The sequence below is a fragment of the Nycticebus coucang genome, chromosome 6, assembly GCF_027406575.1.
Source record: "Nycticebus coucang isolate mNycCou1 chromosome 6, mNycCou1.pri, whole genome shotgun sequence".
Taxonomy (NCBI): domain Eukaryota; kingdom Metazoa; phylum Chordata; class Mammalia; order Primates; family Lorisidae; genus Nycticebus; species Nycticebus coucang.
This window is the reverse complement of record NC_069785.1, coordinates 127931153-127952738: the sequence shown is the minus strand read 5'-3', so window position 1 is coordinate 127952738 and position 21586 is coordinate 127931153. Positions and strand designations below refer to the sequence as shown.

Below are 21586 nucleotides of genomic sequence, written 5' to 3'. Positions count from 1 at the left end.
AGGAGGTTAAAAATAGCATTCTGCAAGGTTCCCTGAGGACTCTTTCCCTGGCATTATAGCTGTCCCACATAATGTTCTCTTCCTTGCCGGCTCTAGGGACCAAATTTGAAAAAGGTAGCAGGTACAACCCAATGACCACCTCCTGTCCCCCAGAACATCACTCCTCCAAACCCCAGAGAATGTGGGGCTCCCTAGCTCACAGCCCCTCTCAGAGAGATTAGCTGAGACGATATTAAACTATGGTCTCACCTGCCTGCCTCACCCTGGCCTCATTAAATACAGACTGTCTCTGGGAACCAGGGCCATTGGATCACATCCGTCGAGGGAGTCCTCTATCTCATGGTCCCCCAGTACCAGCTTCCTGCAGCCTCCTACCATGGAGGTGCCAAGCCTCCAGCAGAGCCCAGCTCACCTTGGAATTTTTGCCACCACTCCGACCGGACTGGGAGGAGCAGCTGCGCTGCACGCCCTGCTCCGGTGTGGACGGGGACTTGTCCGAGGAGTGATCTGAGCCCTTCTCCACCATGGTGTCTCCGTCCTGGTTCTGTGGGGTTGGTGAACGAGACCGCTTCCGGAGGATGGGTGAGCAGGCTGGAGTGCTGCGGTTTGAGTTACTGGCAGTGCTGCAGGGGCAGATGGGGAGGCGGAGGAAAGGCAGGCAGTCAGTGATCTGAGGCCAAAGACAAGTCAAAAGGTGCCAGCTCAGGAAGCTGGTGGAAGGGGCTAGGGAGAAACAGGGACACCAGGGCCCAGCTATGGACTTAATGAACCACAAGCAATACTGCCACTGGCCACGAGAGGGCAGTGATGCCTCCACGGAAGGGGAAACAGGAATGGGAAGGGACAGGTGGGGCGATGAGACCCAGAGTTACCCCCATCCATCCACCTGTCCAAATATACTTTGAGCAACTATTAAAGTCAAGAACTATCCAGGGAAAACACAATTTAAGATATGAAACACTCGTCAGAGATTATCCAATATAACCAGCTCATTTTATATATGCTACAAATCCAAAATTTCTTTTGTTTTGTAGCGGCTTTTTTGTTTTGTTTTGTTTTTGAGAGAGTCTCACTCTGTCACCCAGGCTAGAGTGCAGTGGCATAATCACAGCTCGCTGCAACCTCAAATTCCTGGGCTCCAGGGATCCTCCTGGCTCAGACTCCTAAGCAGCTGGGACTATAGGTGCCTGCCACCATGCCCGGCACTTTAAAACATTTTTTGGTAAAGCCAGGGTCTCGCTATGTCACCTAGGCTGGTCTCCAGCTCTTGGCCTCAAGCAATGCTTGAGGTTGGCCTCCCAAAGAGCTGGGATTGCAAACATGAGCCACTATGCCCAGCCCCAAATCAAGTTTCTACATTTTGTTTGGGTATTTTTGTTCATAATAATAATATTCCTACTTTTTCAAAGTCTTTGCATACATAATATTTCACTAGGAGTTCTTAAAAAAACATTCCAGAGCAAAACCAAAGGTCTTCTGAGCACAGAGAGCTTATAAAAACTTTTTAGTCTTCTGATCTGTAACTCCCCTGTATCATATTATTTCCTTGTAAGCCACAGTGGTTCCTGTTTCCTCTGCCCTGGGCAAAGATGAACATTTCAAATCACACTACCCCCAAATTCACGTCTAACAAGTCCCTTACACTTCCCACAGGACCAAGTCCACACACACCAAAGCTTACAAGCTGTAAAGAAATATTTGCTATTCGATTATTTTCCTTGTGTTTTCAATGGACTACAGAAGATGAAGGACAGAAGTGGAATGAGAAATTGAATGTAGTTAAATTCCAAGAGGTATTTGCTTTGCTGGAGAGAATAAAAGAAAGAGATGAGAAAAGAGAAAGGTTAAACAGAAGGAGGCAGAGGAGATGGGTAGGAAAGGGCGTGTGAGCCTGGGAAGCCCAAGAAGCACAGGGTGGTGGGGAGAGAGGAAACAGGCAGGGGGATCAGGCCTTAGGGTGCCCAGGCCTGGGGCTGTGAGTGAAGCAAGCACTCTCAGAGGCTCAGAGCGTAAGGCCCAGACATTTGTCATTTGCATAAAGATTCACTGTGACCTCAGATATCCCATTGGCTCTATTTGCAATGAAAACCAAGCCCCTTTCAGCAAAACCTGGGCATCCTCAGCAAACACAAAGAAACAAACCTCAGGAAGTTGGTGGGGGAGAAAAAGACAAAGGCGGGCGGGGTGGGGTGGGGGGGATAGACAGTAAAATGCACAGCCCACTGATCTGCCTCTTCCTAAAAGGGAAATTGCATTTAAAATCTCCTGTCTAATGCTAACAATAGCTGTGATTTGGAGACGCCCAAGAAGATTCAAGCAAGTGGTGGGCAAAACATTCTAATCTGGAGTAAACTGATACCAGGTTTCCAAAAGCACAGGAATCTTACACTAAATGATCAAAGTGACTGAGATTTCCGCATGGCCCAGTGGTCCCACTTCAGCCCACCTTGTATGTGCCACTGGAAAAACCATCGCCTAAAATTCTGCCCTCCACATATCCGTCAATAAATGACCTATACTGCTAAGGCTGGTCACTGGTGGTGTTCTTGAAAATCTCCCTTCTCTGCCTTCTCAGGAGTCTGTCTCAGACTTCCTGTGAGTCCTCTTCTACTACCCAGCCTGAACTTCAGTCTTTCTCTTCCCTGGCCACCTCCTGCTTTCTCTGACTTCGACCAGGCCTCTAGAGGCCCCTGCTAGATCAATTGCTAGCCTTGCCCCACTACCTGCTGCCAAGCGGACATTTCCTCCAGATGGAAATCTCATATGAGTCCTGCAAACTTAGGACAGAGCTAGCCACCTCCCAAACCTCACTCACCTGCACCACTCTTTGGTGGCATTATCATTTCGTAGCCTCTCAGGCTATCTACTCATCTCTTCCGTGTCACCCCACAAAAATATGAGTCCTCAAATCCCACCAATTCTACCTCCATAAAGCTCTTCACTCCATCCTTCCCTTCCTTCCCCAGGGCCCTAACTAGGAGGCCAAGACCTCTTACCTAACCTCTTCCAACAGCCTTCTAAGTGGACTCCTGAGTCCTCTTCCTCCTTATTCACGTCTGTCATTTACTCTTTCTAAATACAAGCCCAATATTATTCTGCTCCCCACCAGCAACTCATATGAAAGTCCCAGATCCTCAAAATGGAATTTAAAGCTCCCTACTAAAAAGAAACAACACAACTGTATTTCAATATTTCCCTTCGTCTACTTCGTATCTTCCACTGTTTAAGTTTTTACTGATAGATAATAGTTGCACATACTCATGGGGTCCATGTGGTATTTTGATACATGTATACAATGTGTAATGATCAAATAAGGGTAACTGGGATACCTATGGGCTCAAACATTTATCTTTGTGCCTGAAACATTGTAATTCTTCTCTTGTAGCTATTTTGAAATATCCAAATAATTATTGTTAAGTATCAATATAATGTCCCTACAGTACTATCAAATACGAGAACTCATTCCCCATCACTAAATGTAACTCATCAACCCCCCTGCCACCAGAGTTTAGAATGGGGGCATCCAGCTTCCACTTTGACACGTGAAAAGCCTGAGAAATAGGGAAGTTTGGTGCCCGGTCAAGATGATATAACCTTGCATCGGGCTCTTCAGTTCCACCAATATTTCCTGACTACCTGGCGGAATGTCAGGCATTCAAGTTCACATTGGTAACTAAGAAGGGAGCCTTGGGCCTAGGACGTTTATAGTCAGGAAAAGAGTCAGATGTGCTCATATTATTATAAAGGAGCAGCATGATAAAAGAGAATAAGGGAAAACAGAAATGCCTCCTTGAGGATACGGCACCTAAGCTAGATTCAGGAGATGAGTGGAGTTAGCCAGATGGCGGGTGTAGGGGTCGGGGAGGGCACGGTAGTAGAGAACAGAATGTTCTAGAAAGAAGGAAAGAAAAAAGGGGAAGCATGAACAAAGGTGTACAGATCATTACAAGAAACTATGTGTCATCAAAATATAATGTGTTTAAGCTGATGCTTTGGAAATTTCAATAATCAACCCTCCCCAATAAGAGAAGTCTTCCAAGACCAGCCATCTTTAGGCCCTGGCAGGCCCCAGGTCACTGGTTCCCCATCTTTCCTGTTTTAAAGTCCTCTAACAAAGACCTTGTCACTTCTCTCCTGGTTGACCCAAAATACTGCTTCATACTATCTCATGCTACATACCATTGGATCCTACTGCTACAGTTAGGTCTAGCTGGTGTCCTTGGGAAACAGGGAAATATGGAGAGTGGCCGAGGACTTTTCAGGCTTTCTGCAGTGACTTTGCAGCTCCCTCCACCCCCACCTCAGACGAGGTGGCCACTGCACCACTCTGCATGGCTTTCTTCCCCCTCCTCACCCCCGGCGTGGTCCTGCAGGCCCAGGCAGACCTTGTCAGCAGGCCAGATCTTTGATCGACCATCCATGCACTGTTCAGAACCATGAGCAGGGCAGAATACCTAGTTGGCGTTCCAATGTTCCCCACTAGAGTTAACTTGTTGGCCTTCGGGAAAATCATTTCTGCCCTAGCTATTGCAAAATATGTAATAGGTATCTGTCTCTCTGAACCCCGGCACCTCCACCTGCCTGGATGGCGGCAGCTCCTTCCTACTTTCTTGCCATGGTATGTGCCACTGGCCACCCCAGCCCCTGCTCATTCCTGATCAGATTGCTGTCCCACCCCCCACCCCCCACGCCTGGATGCTGTATTCACTTCACCATTTCTCCCCAGCCTGGTTTCACGGAGACCTGGATGATCAAATGCACCTCAGTGACCAGGGTACTGGTAATTATAAAAAAGAAAGTCTGTCTGGTATATTCCAGGGTACCCTCACCTAATGGGAAGAGCATTTAATTAAGAAATGGAGAAAGCCAGCCTCAATGCCGCCTCTGTGTGCCGAAGGCCTGCCTGGCACCACACAATCGGAATTAATTCCCTGTGGCATTCATGATATCTGGGCAAGGTCCCACGTTGGCCACTTTCTTTGCTGTGTGGCCTCAGCTCCCCAGCCTCATTTGTCTCATTGGAAAAATGAGAGATCCTGACATGAAACTGATAGGACTATTGCATCACATGAAATAACGTTAGGTAAACTACTTAGCACAGGGCCTGGTACCTAATAAATGCTCAATAAATATTTCCAAGGTATTATTAAGAAAGTTCCTGTTCCCATGTGGAGTAAATACCCTCAGTGGCTTTGACTCTTCCCAAGCTTCATTTCCCACAGCAGGGGGGGCAGGAACACACTGGGTTCTTCCTTAAAGAGCAGAATTCCAATCTCCTGGTTTGGCGCCTGTGGCTCAAGCGGCTAAGGCACCAGCCACATACACCTGCGCTGGTGGGTTCAAATCCAGCCTGAGCCAGCCAAATAACAATGACGGTTGCAACCAAAAAATAGCCGGGCGTTGTGGCAGGTACCTATAGTCCCAGGTACTTGGGAGGCGGAGGCAAGAGAATCACTTGAGCCCAGGAGTTGGAGGTTGCTGTGAGCTGTGATGCCACAGCACTCTACCTAGGGTAACAGCTTGAGGCTCTGTCTCAAAAAAAAAAAAAGTTCCAACCCCCCCCCCCACCCATTCCCATACTATCACACCCAATAAATGAAACTGTCCAACAAACAGTTTTAAAAATATGCATTTTAAATACAAAACACAGGTGATTTGCACTAAAGTTTAGGAACCACTCACTGCTCTTGCAAGGAACAATCCTTTTAGTAATAAGTAGGATATGATGTGTCTGCCCAGGTGGCAAAGACCCATTTACAGCCATTTAGTGACTACGGAGTGAACGGACGCACTGGAATGGTGCCATTACCTGAGCTTGTCATAGAAACTGCTGATCAAGAATAATCCAAAGAGGCACTGATGGGATGTAGGTAGGAAGGTGTGGCCAACACAAGCAGTAAATGATGGGACACCATCTTCTTCTAGAAGCCTGACAATGACCATCAGCCGTACTACGAGCATCCCCTCCCTCCCCACCTTTCATAGCCTCTCCTCTGCTAAAAGCTCGAGAGGCCCCTACTTCCAGACAACTAGCCTATCATCCAGCTACATACGTCACATCCCCATGCTGATTCTGAAGTTTCATCAATAATCCTCCTCAGTTCTATATAACACCACTGCAAATATCCACATGAATTAGTTAGCTCCCCTTTGAGTTTTCCCACAGCACATGCTCAAGTGTCTGAGGTAAGGCCACAGGTGTATTTGCATAACATTTGCATGAAATTTACATGCCACCTGCAAATACCCGTTTGTAGATCTGTCCACCTAAACCAGTCCCGAGTTCAGAGATTTCTATGAAGACTCCTATTATTGCTTGTCATTTAACAGTGTCTTCACGCCTCTGTACCCGCTAAAAATTATATCATAGTGGGAGGGGCATGAATGGCGTAAGTCACAAATTCCAGTAGCGTCCCCTGAGTTTCCTCATCTCTGTCCTTTTATGCATGAAAAGAAAACCATAGTCCAAAATCCCCAAGACGATTGGTTGAGAGAAGAACTGAAAGTTCCAGCCCAAAGCTCTTGCTGTTATAGATGGGGACACTGGTCTAGAGAGATGACATGATTGTCCACCAAGAGCAGTGGTTCTCAACCTTCCTAATGCCGCGACCTTTTAATACACTTCATCATGTTGTGGTGACCCCCAACCCTAAAACTGTTTTCATTGCTACTTCATAACTGTGATTTTGCTACTGTTATGAATCGTACTGCAAATATCTGATATGCAGGATGGTCTTAAGTGATACCTGTGAAAGGGTCATTGGACCCCCAAAGGGGTCACAATCCACAGGTTGAGAACTGCTGACCAAGGGGTTCATCAAGATGCCTGCCCAGACCCAAGGCATTTAACAGTTGAGTCTCCATGGCTTCTCTCCAACCAACACTTTTGAAGATACTGGATAGGGTAGGGGTTTCAAAGGATGAGCCATGTACAGCTGTTCTCACCGAGAGGAGCTCTTGTGACCATGCATAGAATCTACTGTTTCTTTGCCTATCGCTTGGAATCTAAACCAGGTGATAACTCCACCACCAGGTCTAGTTCCCTCTCTAAAGGAAAAAAGTCAACTGTGCCTTTTGTGTCCAGCTGTGATTACCTGTTTAAAAGAAGACTCCAGACAGCTTCGAGGATGGGCACTTTTTCTTTCCCCCTAGAGGTTCTTTGCCCAAATTTACGCTAAAGCTGAGTCTCAACCTGATCCCGGCAGGCCAGATTTTGGCCTCTAGTTAGCCCTATGTTGCATTTCTGCAAGGGGCAGGAAGCAGAACGGCTCCCAGGATAATCTCTCCCTTTGCCACCACATTCATAGGCATACCAACTACGGGTCTCGACAGAGTGGGCCTCCCTGAACGGCGGCAATAGAACATGAGCAGAGATGAACATCTTGTTCCTTCTCCAGTTTGGGTAACTTGCTGAAATTCCTTAGGCGCTTGCCAAGTTTGGGCAGTCAGGTGAAGTATGCAAGGTGTTCAGGGATGGGTTCAATCTGAAATTTGGAACCAAGAGACGGAAATGGACTATTGCCAGGTCCAGACTACCAGTAGAGACACCTGACGATTCTCCTGGCTCACTGACTAGCCTCTGGTCACCTAACTTTTGCTCACAGTGTCCACACAGCCCACGCCCTCTCTGCACCCATCTATCACTGGCCCTCATCTCTGCAGATACTGTTTGAGATAATCCAGGGCACTTATAATGGGCAACAAGCCGCACTTAACACGGATTCCTTCTACCCAACCTTATTTAAAGAAAAGTTGAAAAATAAAAGCTTTTAAAAACCATTACAAAGTAATTGAAAAATGACAGAGCCCAAACAAAAATATTTGGAGCCAGATGATTAATTTAATAACTAGACATAGTCTTATAAGGGATCTACTTAAGCCTGGAAGGAATTACTCGTTACGGGGGGCGCGGGGAGTTCTACCAGTGACTTGGGTTGCTGATGAATTTATTAATTGGCTAATTAACATGAGGGCAAAGTCCATGGAGTGTTTTTGAACAAGTAGAGAAAAGCAGAACTTCGGTTACCCTTCCACTGGCGTTTTCAATCTGGAGTGGTGATAGGCAGAGCAAAGGCTGGGCCTTGGCAGAGGTGGGTTGCCTCTCCTACTCAAGCCACAGGGAAGAGATCCCTCATTTTCCTTCCGCCCCACTTCCCCCCACTGCCTGCTTTGCTGCAGCTTCTGTTCAGCCCAGATTTTGGAATTCAATCCAGGAACAGGCATGACAAACACTATTTTTCATTTCCATGGAGACAAGGGCCTGCAATAGAACCAAGACTCCATGCCTGAAATGCCAAAACAGCCTGACCCACTTTTCCCCCTTCCTACAAAAACAAAATAAGTTTGTTTGGGTCCTGCCAGAGCCGAGAGGGAGAAAAGCCATAGCTCTTGCTATCTCTATGGATATCTCAAAGGGGAACAAAATAGGATAACCTTTGAAAACCCTGAGGATACTGCAGAAAGTGTCAGAAGTCAGGCGTGAATTCTATCACCCTAAGTGCTCCTAGGCAAATCCATTCTTAACCTTGTTACCACCTTTTATGAAAGGTTCACAATCCCCCCCAGAGAAGTACATAAGGACCAGCTGTTCAACTCCTTCTAGAACCCAACTGTTCCCCCAACGTGTCCCACTTTCTCCTTCATCTTTTTTTTTTTTTGTAGAGACAGAGTCTCACTTTATGGCCCTCGGTAGAGTGCCATGGCATCACACAGCTCACAGCTACCTCCAACTCAGCCTCCCGAGTAGCTGGGACTACAGGCGCCCGCCACAACGTCCAGCTATTTTTTGGTTGCAGTTCAGCCGGGGCTGGGTTTGAACCCGCCACCCTTGGTATATGGGGCCGGTGCCTTACCGACTGAGCCACAGGCACCGCCCATCCTTCATCTTAAGATGTACAGAGGCTGGACCATTTTTTTCCTTGAACACACCAAGTTCATCCCTGCCCCAGGATATTTGTACTTATGGGTCCCTCTGCCTGGAATTCTTACTCTCTGAAGCTTTGAATTCTGTTTTTTGGGTTTTTTTCCCCTAGCATTCAGACCAAAGCTCAAATGTCATCTCCCCCAAGCACATCTTCTTAAAGAACCACTCCATGGAAGTGGCCTCCCTGACCCCAACCACTGTCACATGGTCATGCACTGCCCTTCACTGCACTTATAGGAGCTGAAATTGCCTTGGGTTTGGTTGTTGTTCAGTAGTTTACCACTAGGAAGAACATTCTGTGGGGGCTGGGGCCTTGTTTGTCTGTGGCCCCCCCAGTATCTCTGGCAAAATGACTGGCATACTGGGCCCACAGATGTGCAGCACATGAATAAAGAACTGAGCTCTCATTAAAGCCACTCATCCCATCGTCCCACTACTCTCCTAGACCCCAAAGCTGACCCCAAACCTGCATTCTTTATATCACCAGCCCATCGGTCCCTATCTGACTTCTGAATCCATGAAAACTACAGCGTGATATCCCTTCCAGACTCTTTGTTGTCCTGGTCACTTTTGTCTAGACATTGGGAGGTCTGAGATGAAACTCGTGACCTGTTTGATACCCTTGAGAAACTCACTTTATCTTTCCGTGCAGTTGTGTTCTTTGTTGAATGATTACAACCTACCTTATCAGGAGAATCTTAAAAATAATAAACCTCATTAGATAATACACACCAAAGTAGAGGGCTCCCTGACGTTGTTCAGGGAGTGCAAAGCAGTTTAAAAGGAGAATGCGAATTCCCAGTTAAGAAACTGAACCCTCTTCCTAAATTAGGTCCTTTCCACTGTGGCAAAGACAGGGCGAGAAAATAAATTACCACCCTTCCCACCTTTAGCTGTTCCCTAGTTCTACAGATCTGGAAAGATAGTTTTAAGATGAAGGACAGAAGGTGCAGTGGCTCATGCCTGTAATCCTGGTATTCTAGGAGGCAGAGGCAGGCAGATTGCCTGAGCTCAGGGGTTTGATACCAGCCTGAGCAAGAGTGAGACTCCATCTCTACTAAAAACAGAAAAATTAGCTGGGCATTGTGGCGGGCACCTATAGTCCCAGCTACTCAGGAGGCTGAGGGAAGAGGATCACTTGAGCCCAGGAGTTTAAGGTTACTGTGAGCTGTGATGCTACGGCACTCTACCCAGGGTGACAGAGTGAGACTCTGTCTCAAAAAAAGAGAGAGATTTAGGAGAAGGTACTGAAATCAAACACTGGAACTTACTGGTGTTGCACAATTTCCTTTTCCTGAGATTGTTCACAACAGAACACCTGACATTTGGGGGGGACAGTCCTGCCGGGTTGAGAGCAGAGTGTTGGCTGAGTTGATCTATAATCAATCATCTGTAGTTTGCAAGGGGCCTTAGTGGTCATGTAATTCATCCTCCCACTGGATGTAAGAGTTCCCTCTGCAAAGCTTCAGATTTCCCATGACAGCACTCACTAGGTGGCGGCACACGTGTGCGGACAACTCTAAAGGCTCTCCGGAGTACCACAGTCTTGATTTCTCCAGGACCCTCGGTGATCATCCTCTGTCCAACCCTAAGTTGAGTAGTCTTTAGAAATTAAAGCTAACCTTGCTGGTGCAATGCCATTAACTGAGCACTTTCTGAGCACCTCCAACTTCGTTAATACATGTTCATCCTGAGGGACCAACAGGTCAGCAATGATACCACGGTTCTTTGTATCTGTGCAATATTAAACACGGCATTGGGCACACAGGATGGACTGAATACTGTTAAACTGTCAGCCGAGCCTAAGGACAACTCAACATTCAGGGTAACAGGACTTCATGCAAGCAGCAAAGGAGCTAAGCTATCTCACGAAGCCCCTTCCTTAAAGGAGATTGCCAGTCGGCTGGGACCAAGGCAAGGAGTTCAACTGAATAGAACTTCTGGCCTCTTCTAAATTTGCTCACGCAGGACCCCTCCCCCATCCTCAGCATGAGAAATGGAACCAGGGGTAGCACATCAAAAGTCAGACCGTCTTCCTAACTCAGGCCCTTCCCCTGAGTATATGGTCTGGGAGCAAACCACTCCTCTGACCTTCTGCTTTTATTACACAGGTAGAATAAATATGGACGCTGGCTAACCCCTGCAAGGACATGAAAAGAAGGTGACAAAGAACAAATAAAGAATGGTACTGTGGGCTCGGCACCTGTGGCTCAAGCGGCTAAGGCGCCAGCCACATACACCTGAGCTGGTGGGTTCGAATGCAGCCCGGGCCCGCCAAACAACAATGACGGCTACAACCAAAAAATTGCCGGGTGTTGTGGTGGGCGCCTGTGGTCCCAGCTACTTGGGAGGCGGAGGCAGGAGACTTGCTTGAGCCCAGGAGTTGGAGGTTGCTGTGAGCTGTGATGGTACGGCACTCTACCCTGGGTGACAGCTTGAGGCTCTGTCTTAAAAAAAAAAAAAAGTACTGTGAGGTACTGAGAACAGGAGGCCAGGAGGCTCTCTGAGACAGAAGGCCTCACATCTAAATGAGGCAAAGCATCCAGAAGCAAAATCTAGGCGGTCAGGGCCCATAGTTAATTCAGCAACACCAGTTGCTGACACTGGTGGTTGGGGACACATCACCTCAGGTGGCAGAGTGTTCCCAGCGTGGGCGGTCGGACTAAGGGGTGGATAGGTGGGCGAGACGTCAACAACAGCATTCCAAGTGCCACTCCCCACATCTCCTTCCTCCCCTACTCTGGTTGACCCACCTGGATGGCTAATCCCTTCCTGACCCCTAGGATACACACCCAGCTCTGATTTATTTTTCTGCTGGAGATCAGAACACAAGACTCTGAAAAATAAGCATAATGTCAAGATCATAGAAATTTTAGAATAAAGAGAACCGTAAGAGGTGAGTCCATGTGCCTGGCTTCAAGAAAATGCCTATATCACCCAAGAGGGGCTTTAACTAATTCATACAGGCAGTAGTCAACTTACAAACATCTGACAGAGGTATCAACGCACAACTTGCATGAATAAAGCCTATTACAAGTAACAGATAAATGGACGTGTTCCAACCTACATACATATTCAACTTAAGAACAAACCCATAGAACCTATCTTGTTCATAACCCGGGGACTGCCTGTAATTTATAATACAATCAGGCTACAATATCCAAGGCTTTTCTTTTACAGTATCTCCTGCTACCATCAGGGAATTATTTATAAACATTTTAAAAGTTACACTGCAGTTCATACCATTTTCTTTTATCCCAGCTTTCCCAGACTTGAGATCAGTTTATTTAACCGAAATCTTTTCTCTGTTCCTACCCTTCCCTTGAGTGAAATAATCCAACTTCGGGCAGTGCATGTGGCTCAAGGAGTAGGGCACTGGCCCCATATATTGGAGATGGCAGATTCAAACCTGGCCCCATCCAAAAACTGCAAAAAAAAAAAAAGAAAGAATCCAACATCTTCACATCCATTCTCAAAAGTTAAAAACCGTTTCTTCTACAATATCCCCACCCAGTCTTTGTTCAGAGTGAGCTTATACCTCAAGAGACAGAGACATCATTAACTGATATGTAACTCATTTCACTTCCGGACAACCGGTATTTTGCTTGAACTGTTTCTTTCTGTGGCTTCCTCCCCCAAAAGTCCTATTCCATGTCCTTGGAAGCCACTGAACAGATCTAATTCCCTGAACCTGCTGGTGTCTTTCACACTATCGTGGCTATGAATCCCTCAGCCAGAAATTGCGCTCTCTCTCTCTTCTGAAGGGACATCAATTGATCTCAACTCCTCAAACTGCAGAGCCCAGACAGGGTAGTGATGTTGCAGAGAAGTGTTCTGAGCAGCTCAGAATAGAGTAGAATGATCACCCAAGCGCTTTGGGAATCAGAGTGCCAACATGTATTTTTGGAGTCATTTTCTGAATCAAGGGAGTCTGGAATTAGTCACTGTTCTTTTCTAAATCTCTGGGCACCGTGCTTCAACCTTATCCTGCAGGCTGAGGAAAGTGTCTGCACACGTAACAAATATATGCACATCCCTCCCAGGAGCACGCCCACTCACTTCTCCCAACTTCCGGTGGGAGGATGAAGAATTCACCAAGCTTTCATCCCAAACTCAGTTATACTGCAATTCTGAGTGTTTGTATGAATGTCTAAGCCAGATGCCAAACCATAGACCTTAGAGATTCTCTTACCTGGACAGAAGAACAGTGTTTAGATTTTTAAAGGGTTGCAAAAAATCCATATGAAAATAATACGAAATCCACATTTCAGAGACCATAAATATTTATTGGGAACACAGCCATGCTCGTTCCTTCTTAAACTGTTCTTTGCCACTTCCACTGTGCAAAACAGAGTTGAGCGGCTGTGATGGAGACAGCTTGGCCCACAAAGTCTCCAATATTGATTATCTGGCCCTTTATGGGAAAAGTTTGCCAAGCTCCTGGCCTAAACATATGACCTTGAAAATATCTTTTCTGGGCGGCACCTGTGGCTCAGTCGGTAATGTGCCGGCCCCATATACTGAGGGTGGCGGGTTCAAACCCGGCCCCGGCCGAACTGCAACAAAAAAATAGCCGGGCGTTGTGGCGGGCACCTGTAGTCCCAGCTACTTGGGAGGCTGAGGCAAGAGAATCGCTTAAGCCCAGGAGTTGGAGGTTGCTGTGAGCTATGTGATGCCATGGCACTCTACCTAGGGCCATAAAGTGAAACTCTGTCTCTACAAAAAAAAAAAAAAAAAGAAAATATCTTTTCTTTGAGAGTTTCCTCTTTGTTGAGTCAAGGGAAAGGTGTCTGTGTCCCGACTATTGGGAAAAAGGGGTACAAGCCTGCTCCTACTAGCAGAAGAAATTTGCAGGGCTAAGACAAGAAGTTTTGTTCTAGGGTTTTTTCCTTCCTTAAGTAAGATAAAAAAAGCTCTATTGGTAAAAAGGGGTACAAGCCTGCTCCTACTAGCAGAAGAAATTTGCAGGGCTAAGACAAGAAGTTTTGTTCTAGGGTTTTTTCCTTCCTTAAGTAAGATAACAAAAGCTCTATTGGGAAAAAGGGGTACAAGCCTGCTCCTACTAGCAGAAGAAATTTGCAGGGCTAAGACAAGTTTTGTTCTAGGGTTTTTTCCTTCCTTAAGTAAGATAACAAAAGCTCTATTCCCTCATTCTCTCTCCTAAGTGATGGTTCTTAAACACCTCAAGAGATGACCAGCCTGGCTGATTTTCCACTCAGCACCCCCACTCACAGCTCTTGTGGAGTATTACCTACTGATCAAGGCTTACCTTACCTCTCCACTGCCTTAGGTGGGCTCCCAAAAACTTGTTTCCCTTACGCTTCTTCCCTGGACAGCTTTTTCCATTTTGGTCCTAAACTTCTCTAACCCGATGGGGTACTACCCAAGGCAAAGGCTAGAAATATGACCAGCATTCAGGGTTAGCTGCAGAAAGAGGAGAGGCAGAGGGAGCAAGGCAGTCTGGGCAGAGAAGAGTTTGCTGGCAAGTGTTGGGGAGGGGCAAAGCTGGCCTTCTGCAGCTCTGGCTGAGGTCCCAGGGAGATAGCAAGTTCCTCATCCTCCCCTGCCCCTCCACTTCTTAAATCAGGCTAATAACTAACAATGCAAGGAAGTGTGGGGGAGTAAGGCCTAGCCACTAGGTATTTATTTTCTCAAAACCACATGGCAAATCTCTGAGCCAAATGCCTGCTAAGCCAAAGAATAAGCAAATGCTTTTATTTCCCCAAGATGGGAGCTATCATCATCTCTTCTCATCCTCTCCTGCTGGCCAGATCCATTTGTCCCATGACCCTGCCCTTGTGGGAGAAGAGGGTCTGCCTGTATCTTCCTGACCACTGTTCTCCTCGGTTCCTACCCACAGGGGCATCACAGAGAGAAACGAAGCAGGTGGGTGGGGAACAGGAGCACATGGCCTGTCCACACCTCCCCCAGAAGCTCTCGGTCAGCTCTCCATGACGCACAGCACTGCTAATTCAATCCTCTGCTTCCTTTCTCCACATCAGCGGGCCTGGGAGTAAGTCTTGCTGGTCAAGGAGACCCCATCATCCCCAGCCAGCCCCTCCCTCCAGCCCACCCCAGGGGGACCCCTCCGTGATCCAGAGCTCAGGCCAAGCGGTACACATGTAGAGAGGCGGAGAAGAGAAAAGGGTGAGCGGGGATAAAGAAGGTGGCATCTCTGCAGCATGATGTCACACCGGCTGCTTTCGGATCCCCTGAACAGAGAACAGAAGCAAACAACATGGACTCCGGATTTATTCTGCCTTGAAAGGTTTGTGTTCTTGGCAGCGCTGAGCAGCCTGCGCCAGCTGGGAAAAGCACACGACCAGACGGGCAGGTCCTCGCTACAGCCCCCAGGACAGAGCTTATACCCCCTTCATCCCACGAGGACACAAAGATAGACTGACACACGCACACACAAGCGTCAGCACGAGTGGACACTAACCTGGAAGCCATTAGGAGCCAGCAGAGTGCGGAGCAGAGAGGAACTCATTCATTCATGCATGGGGCCGAGGGGGGCGGGGGCGGGCAGGGGGGCCCTGCGGAGGCTGGAGGGCGCTCACCTCCATGACCCTCGCAGAGCCCAGTTCTGACAGGGAAGGGGCTGGGGGCAGGGCTCTAAGCTGGGGGTGGGGTGCGGGGGGAGGGGGGCGCTTCCTTGCTCTGCTGATTAGCACCGCTCTGGAATTTTAAGCATGACTCCCCTTTATTTTCTCTCCCCCACCTCCCTCTGCGGCTGTTAGTTGGTGTGGCTGTGCCGCCTTCCAGAAGCCCTGGCTCCCTCGCCCCTGCTCCCTTTCTCTCTCTCTTTCTCCGACTCCCTCACAGACAGCTGTTCCGAGCTGGGCCGCGCACGCGCACAGGCGCGCAGACACACTCAGACACGCACGGCTCGCGCGCAGACACACGCGCGCGCGCCGCCGCCCGCCGGTTTACATAATGCAACGGTGCAGTCCGCTCGCCAGCTCTCAATTACTCATGCCAGCCTGGCGGACAGAGCGGCGGGGGCCGCTCCTTCCTCTTCGCCACCAAATCTGACACGACCCAAGATGATGCTCCCGGGAGACTCTGCTCCCTTTGCTGCCAAGGATTATTTCCCAGGTGTCGCCCATTAGGTCGACCTGTATCGAGGAGGTGACACTAAATAAACACACAGGCGCCCGGCTCTAAATAGAGCCTCGCAGTCGTCAAAGGATGACAGCTGCACTGGAGCTCAAGAGACGATGGCTGCGGACCTCTGAGGGGGGAGGGGGCCCTCCCACACATCTGAGGCAGGGGACCCTGAAGCTTGTTAGAGCAGGTCAGACTCTTACAGATGAGAAGAATAACCCTCAAGAAAAGAGCACTTATGTTCATGACAAAGCGGGGTCATCTGAGTTTTCAAACTCTAGGTTGCACCTCTTTTTTTTTTTTGAGACAAGAGTCTCACTTTGTTGCCTTCTGTAGAGTGCTGTGGCGTCACAGCTCACAGCAACCTCCAGCTCTCAGGCTTAGGTGATTTTCTTGCCTCAGCCTCTGGAGTAGCTGGAACTACAGGCGCTTGCCACAAAGCCCAGGTAATTTTTGTTGCAGTTTGGCCAGGGCCGGGTTTGAACAGCCACACTTGGTATACGGTGCTGGCGCCTACTCACTGAGCCACCCTGCCTCTTCGAAGTGTTTTTTCTCTGTCCATTCACTGAAGTGCACTGTTGGTACTCAGCCCCCAGAGGAATGTTCCGTCAGATGAGAGGTGTTCTACTCAGTCAAGATATTAATATTTTCCAAGTCATTCACGGCGTACAAAGCACTTCTGCTCACATTAAATCATGTGATTCTTAATACAATGCCCCGAATAGGCCTTACTGACCCATTTAGCAGATAAGGATATTGAGTCCTAGAAAAGTGCTAGAAGGTCCTATGGCAAGAAGGAGGCATAGCTGGAAATCCAGATCACCTGTGTCTAAACCCATGATCATTCATTGCCTGTATCCCAAAAGAGCTTGTGTTTGAAGAACCACTGTCATCTTTTCAGGGGAGAGGCACAGAACCAGCACCATCACCAACAAGAATGACAATGGCTAGCTCGGGCTTAATCAAACTTCAATCACTGGAGAAATCTTGTTAATCCACAGATTCTGATGGTGCAGGTCTAAGGGAGTACCAAGTCTGCCTTTCCAACAAACCCCCCAGTCAGTGCCCAGGTTGCTAACCCAGAACCACGCAGAGCAATAAAAGATTGGCTTATGCATTTTCACTCTTTGGATCTTCCTCAAGCACAGAGTAGTTTCATCTGCCTGCACCAGTTGCCCAGGGAAATATGCTGTAGATGAATAATAATTATAGTCTGCTGACGTCACACGTGCCTGCTCAAACTCATGCTGAGAGATAATACCTCTTGGGCATCTGTTGGCAAAAAGTCTCATTCTGGGAGTGCCAGGCCCTGCAGGCTCATCATGAGAGGTCTTTCCGAGACTGTTTCTGTCTGTGGCCTGTTGATGGCATGAACAGCAGCCTCATTGTATCTGAGAAGCTGATAGGCCTAAGCTGTCTGGCTCCACCTCGGTTACCTAGAGGAATTCCAGCTCTAAAGAAAGGTACGCTGGCAGTGCCCCAATTCTACCCACTCCTCCTTGTTCAGCTCAAGTCCCACCTCTTCTCTGTTAATCCACAGAAAGATCCTGGACGGGAGCCAGATCTGGACCCAAACCTAAGGCCTTGCTGTTTGCTAGTCACCCACCCCCCTCTGTCTCAGACTCTGTTTCTTCATCTGAAAAAGTCAATAGTAAGTCTTTTCCCCATTACACTATTGAAAAGATGATGAAATAAAACAAATGCATATGAAAGACCCAAGAAAAGTGGGGCACCTCCCCTGTTGCTGCCCTCGGAAACTATAGTACACACTTTATAGAGACTAATAGCAGTTTATGTTGTTTCCTGTTGGTTTTACCTCTGTGCAAAAACTGTAGGCTCTTTCTTTCATGTCCCTCCAACATATACAAATATTGAGTATGCAGGTATTCAGTAAATATCTTTGTGCCAAATGTCCTGCTCTCCATTAAAACAGTAGACAAAAAAAAAAAAAAAAACAAAACAGTAGACAAAGGGGTTGGTGGAATCAAACAGGCAGTGTCCTAGTCCTAGAGTCCCCATCACTTAGTATGTGACTTTGAACAAATCATGCTAATTTTTCAGAGATTTTCCTTCCTCTACTATAAAATGCACGGATTCTTCTTTCTTCCAAAACAGCCCTATTTTCATGGTGCATATCGCTAACAATGAGTTAAAAGGGTAGGCCCACAGACCAGATAAATGTGACTTAACATTCTGGTTGATAATTTTGTGACCTTTGAAAACTTCACTAAGTGCTTTCCATGTGAATGCAATTCACTAAGCCCTTGATGAGACTTATCTCCTTCAATTCTAACAATGTAAAGAAACGGGTACCAATTATTAACTCCAACTTTCAGTTGATGAAACTAAATGATAGGGAGTTTAATAATAACATTCCCATATTACATTTGTTATTAATCAGTAGAACATATTATCTGAAACCCAGCCTCCTTGCTTGAGGCCCACTACATCGTATTTATAAAGATGATGTTGTTGACCTGCTATTAGGAAGGCACAGGCCTTTTTTCCTTAAGTGTTTATAAATTTGCACTGAGGCATCCATACTTTGTGCCCTTGTCTTCCTCCAACAGTACAGTACAAACTCCGAGGGACTCAGCAAAGACCAAGAATATGTGCTGTAAACATAAAGCTCAGTGGTTAGCTATGCCCCCCCCCCCCCCCCCGGTACTCAATCTCCACACTTTAACAGCTATCTGGAGCCTAAATTCCCAATCTCCTTCTTGGTAAATAAATTTAGCAAATTGAGGTATCTCAACAGGTATCTTTTTCCAAATTAGACCCTTCCCTTAGAGATATGGAAAACTGACATTAGCTTCTATTTTTAAAAGGAAAACAGGTTTCTGAGTGTCCTGTGCGAAAAGCGTTTTCCAGAGAGTGACTTTTGGAAGAATCAGGGTTAAGAAAGAGAAGGTAAGTCTGCAAATCTTACTGAACCAAACCACTCAACCCAGCCCTTTCCAATCACATTGTATAAAAAGAAGATCAGTGTCCACACAGTATTTTATTCACCTCAAGTACTTAATACTTCTTGTTGACAAGAATGGGAGATATTGATGATAAAAAAAATAATTCTTCTTGTATTTCTGAATCCTGCTCACTTCCCCAATGAAAACAAGACATTGACAGAGTGGGCAGTCCAAACTCTTAAGTTGTATCTGAATTTGTTGAATTAAGAGAAATGGTAGGCAAAAAATATACTATCATCCAAACCATGGGTGCGTTTTAAAGTATAAACATTCAGGAGACTCCTGAAGTCTGTAGAATATGTTAAAGAAGGAGGAACAGGCATCTGTAATTTATGGAGATATGATCATGTGGTAGGCACAAGGGTAGGTGCCTTTACATATTTTATTCTTTTATAAAACTGATGAGGAAACTGAGTGTCAGGAGCCTATTCTCACCCACGATGACTCAGTTATTTCTAAGATCCATGTTTTCACTACACTATGCTACTTTCATAGGAGAAGACTTACTAGGTAAAAGATACTTGAAAAGCTATTGCACTGGGCGGCGCCTGTGGCTCAGTCGGTAAGGCGTTGGCCCCATATACCGAGGGTGGCGGGTTCAAACCCGGCCCCGGCCAAACTGCAACCAAAAAATAGCCGGGCATTGTGGCGGGCGCCTGTAGTCCCAGCTGCTCAGGAGGCTGAGGCAAGAGAATCGCTTAAGCCCAGGAGTTGGAGGTTGCTGTGAGCTGTGTGAGGCCACGGCACTCTACAGAGGGCCATAAAGTGAGACTGTCTCTACAAAAAAAAAAAAGAAAAGCTATTGCACTTAATCACAGCCTGTTACAGTATTGCATTTAACCCTCAAAACAACACTGCAAGATAAGTTCCATTGATGCTACCTGAACCACTTATCAAGTTGCTGCCCCTCAGCTCCAAATCCACACCCTTCTTTGCCCTCCCTTGTGATGCTGAAGCTGTACCCTGTGAACGTTTCTCCTTTGCCAGCTGGTACCATGTTGGGTCTTGTCAGTAGAGGGCACTAGAGGGACACTGTAAATAAAAAGGGCTTCCCTTTCTAGTCCTGGTGCTTATGTACAGAGCTTACCAACCTCCCACCTCCCAGCAACTCTCACTAATACCCCAAGGGATGGTTTCCAGCTTCTGTGCCCCAGTCCCCAGCACCTCAGGAACCTTCTACACCATACACTGGGCCATGCCACACCCTCTCTAATGAGCTCTAAATCTTTGTCTGGGGGTGGAAGGACCCTCTTATTATACAGAATGTTCTGCCTCAATCCTAGAGGTAGCAGCTACTCCCTATAATTGCTATAACTGTGTTATTCAGATTCCTTTCCACACTTTTACTTATTAATGATTCTTTTTGGGGGGCAGAGTCCCACTTGGTCACCCCCGGTAGAGTGCCATAGCTCACGGCAAACTCAAACTCTTGGACATATGTAGACCTCTTTGGCTAATCATTGAGCTTTTTTCTCTTCAAACTTCTCCAAAGAGTGTTTATATATATTTCCTACCTCTGCTTCTAGAAGAGATTTTCCTGCCTCAGCCTCCCAAGTAACTGGGACTACAGGTGCCCACTACAATGTTGGGCTATTTTTTTAGAGATGAGGTCTCCTTCCAGCTCAGGCTAGACTCAAACTCATGAGCTCAGGCAATCCACCCACTTCAGCCTCCCAGAGTGATGGGGTTACAGGCATGAGCCACCGCACCCAGCCTGAAGATTCTTAATAATAAATTTTCCCTGTTCAAACTGTTGATATGATTTCTGTCTCCTTGCTGGGTTCTCACTGATACATTACCATAGGAACAGAAAGATACTCCAATGAATGAGACATCATTCCTGCCTTCAAGTTATTTACTAATACTAAAATGGTTAGGCTGGTGTGATGGCTCACGCTTGTAATCCTAGCATTCTGGGAGGCCAAGGCAGGTGGATTTCCTGAGCTCAAGAGTTTAGGAGCAGCCTGAGCAAGAGTGACACCAAAAAATAGAAATACAAGCCAGGTATGATGGCAGCCGCCTGTAGTCCCAGCTACTTGGGAGGCTAAAGCAAGAGGATTGCTTGAGCCCAAGAGTTTAAGGTTGTTGTGAGCTAGGGAAGCCATAGCCACTCAACCTCAAGGCAAGAGAATAAGGCTCTGTCTCAAAAAGAAAATTTAAAATAAAAAGGCTTCAAATATTTAGACTCACACAGAGGTCCTAAAACTTTTTAAACAGGGAGCCAGTTCACCGTCCCTCAGACCGTTGGAGGGCCAGACTATAGTTTTTAAAAAAAAACTATGAACAAATTCCTATGCACACTGCACCTATCTTATTTTGAAGTAAAAAAACAAAACGGGAACAAATACAATCACACTGTCTCATGTGGCCCGCGGGCCGGAGTTTGAGGACCCCTGATAGAGGATCCTATGAGCCAGGCAGAGTTTGTAGATATTTACTATGTATTCCCTCCCTTTATCCATCAACCCTCCTTTATAGAAGAGGTAACTGAGGTATCTAAGAGTTTAAATCATTTCCAAGATCATACACATAATAAGTAGAGAGACCAGGCTCTGACTCCAAGCATGTGGACTCCAGAGTCCCTTCTCAG

The 21586-nt window shown here is 46.9% G+C and overlaps 1 protein-coding gene across 10 annotated transcripts in view; it reads right to left on the bottom strand.

Annotated features, from left to right (window-relative positions):
• Positions 1-21586, bottom strand: part of GRAMD1B (GRAM domain containing 1B) — a 263393-nt gene that overhangs the window by 43997 nt on the left and 197810 nt on the right. For 9 of the 10 annotated variants that reach the window (XM_053594643.1, XM_053594646.1, XM_053594647.1 and 6 more), the window contains one exon: positions 413-623. In XM_053594643.1, the coding sequence (XP_053450618.1) occupies positions 413-623 (211 nt within the window). Of the gene's footprint in view, positions 1-412; positions 624-15365; positions 15751-21586 lie in introns of those variants that run through there. The other variant, XM_053594650.1, reaches the window with a different exon arrangement.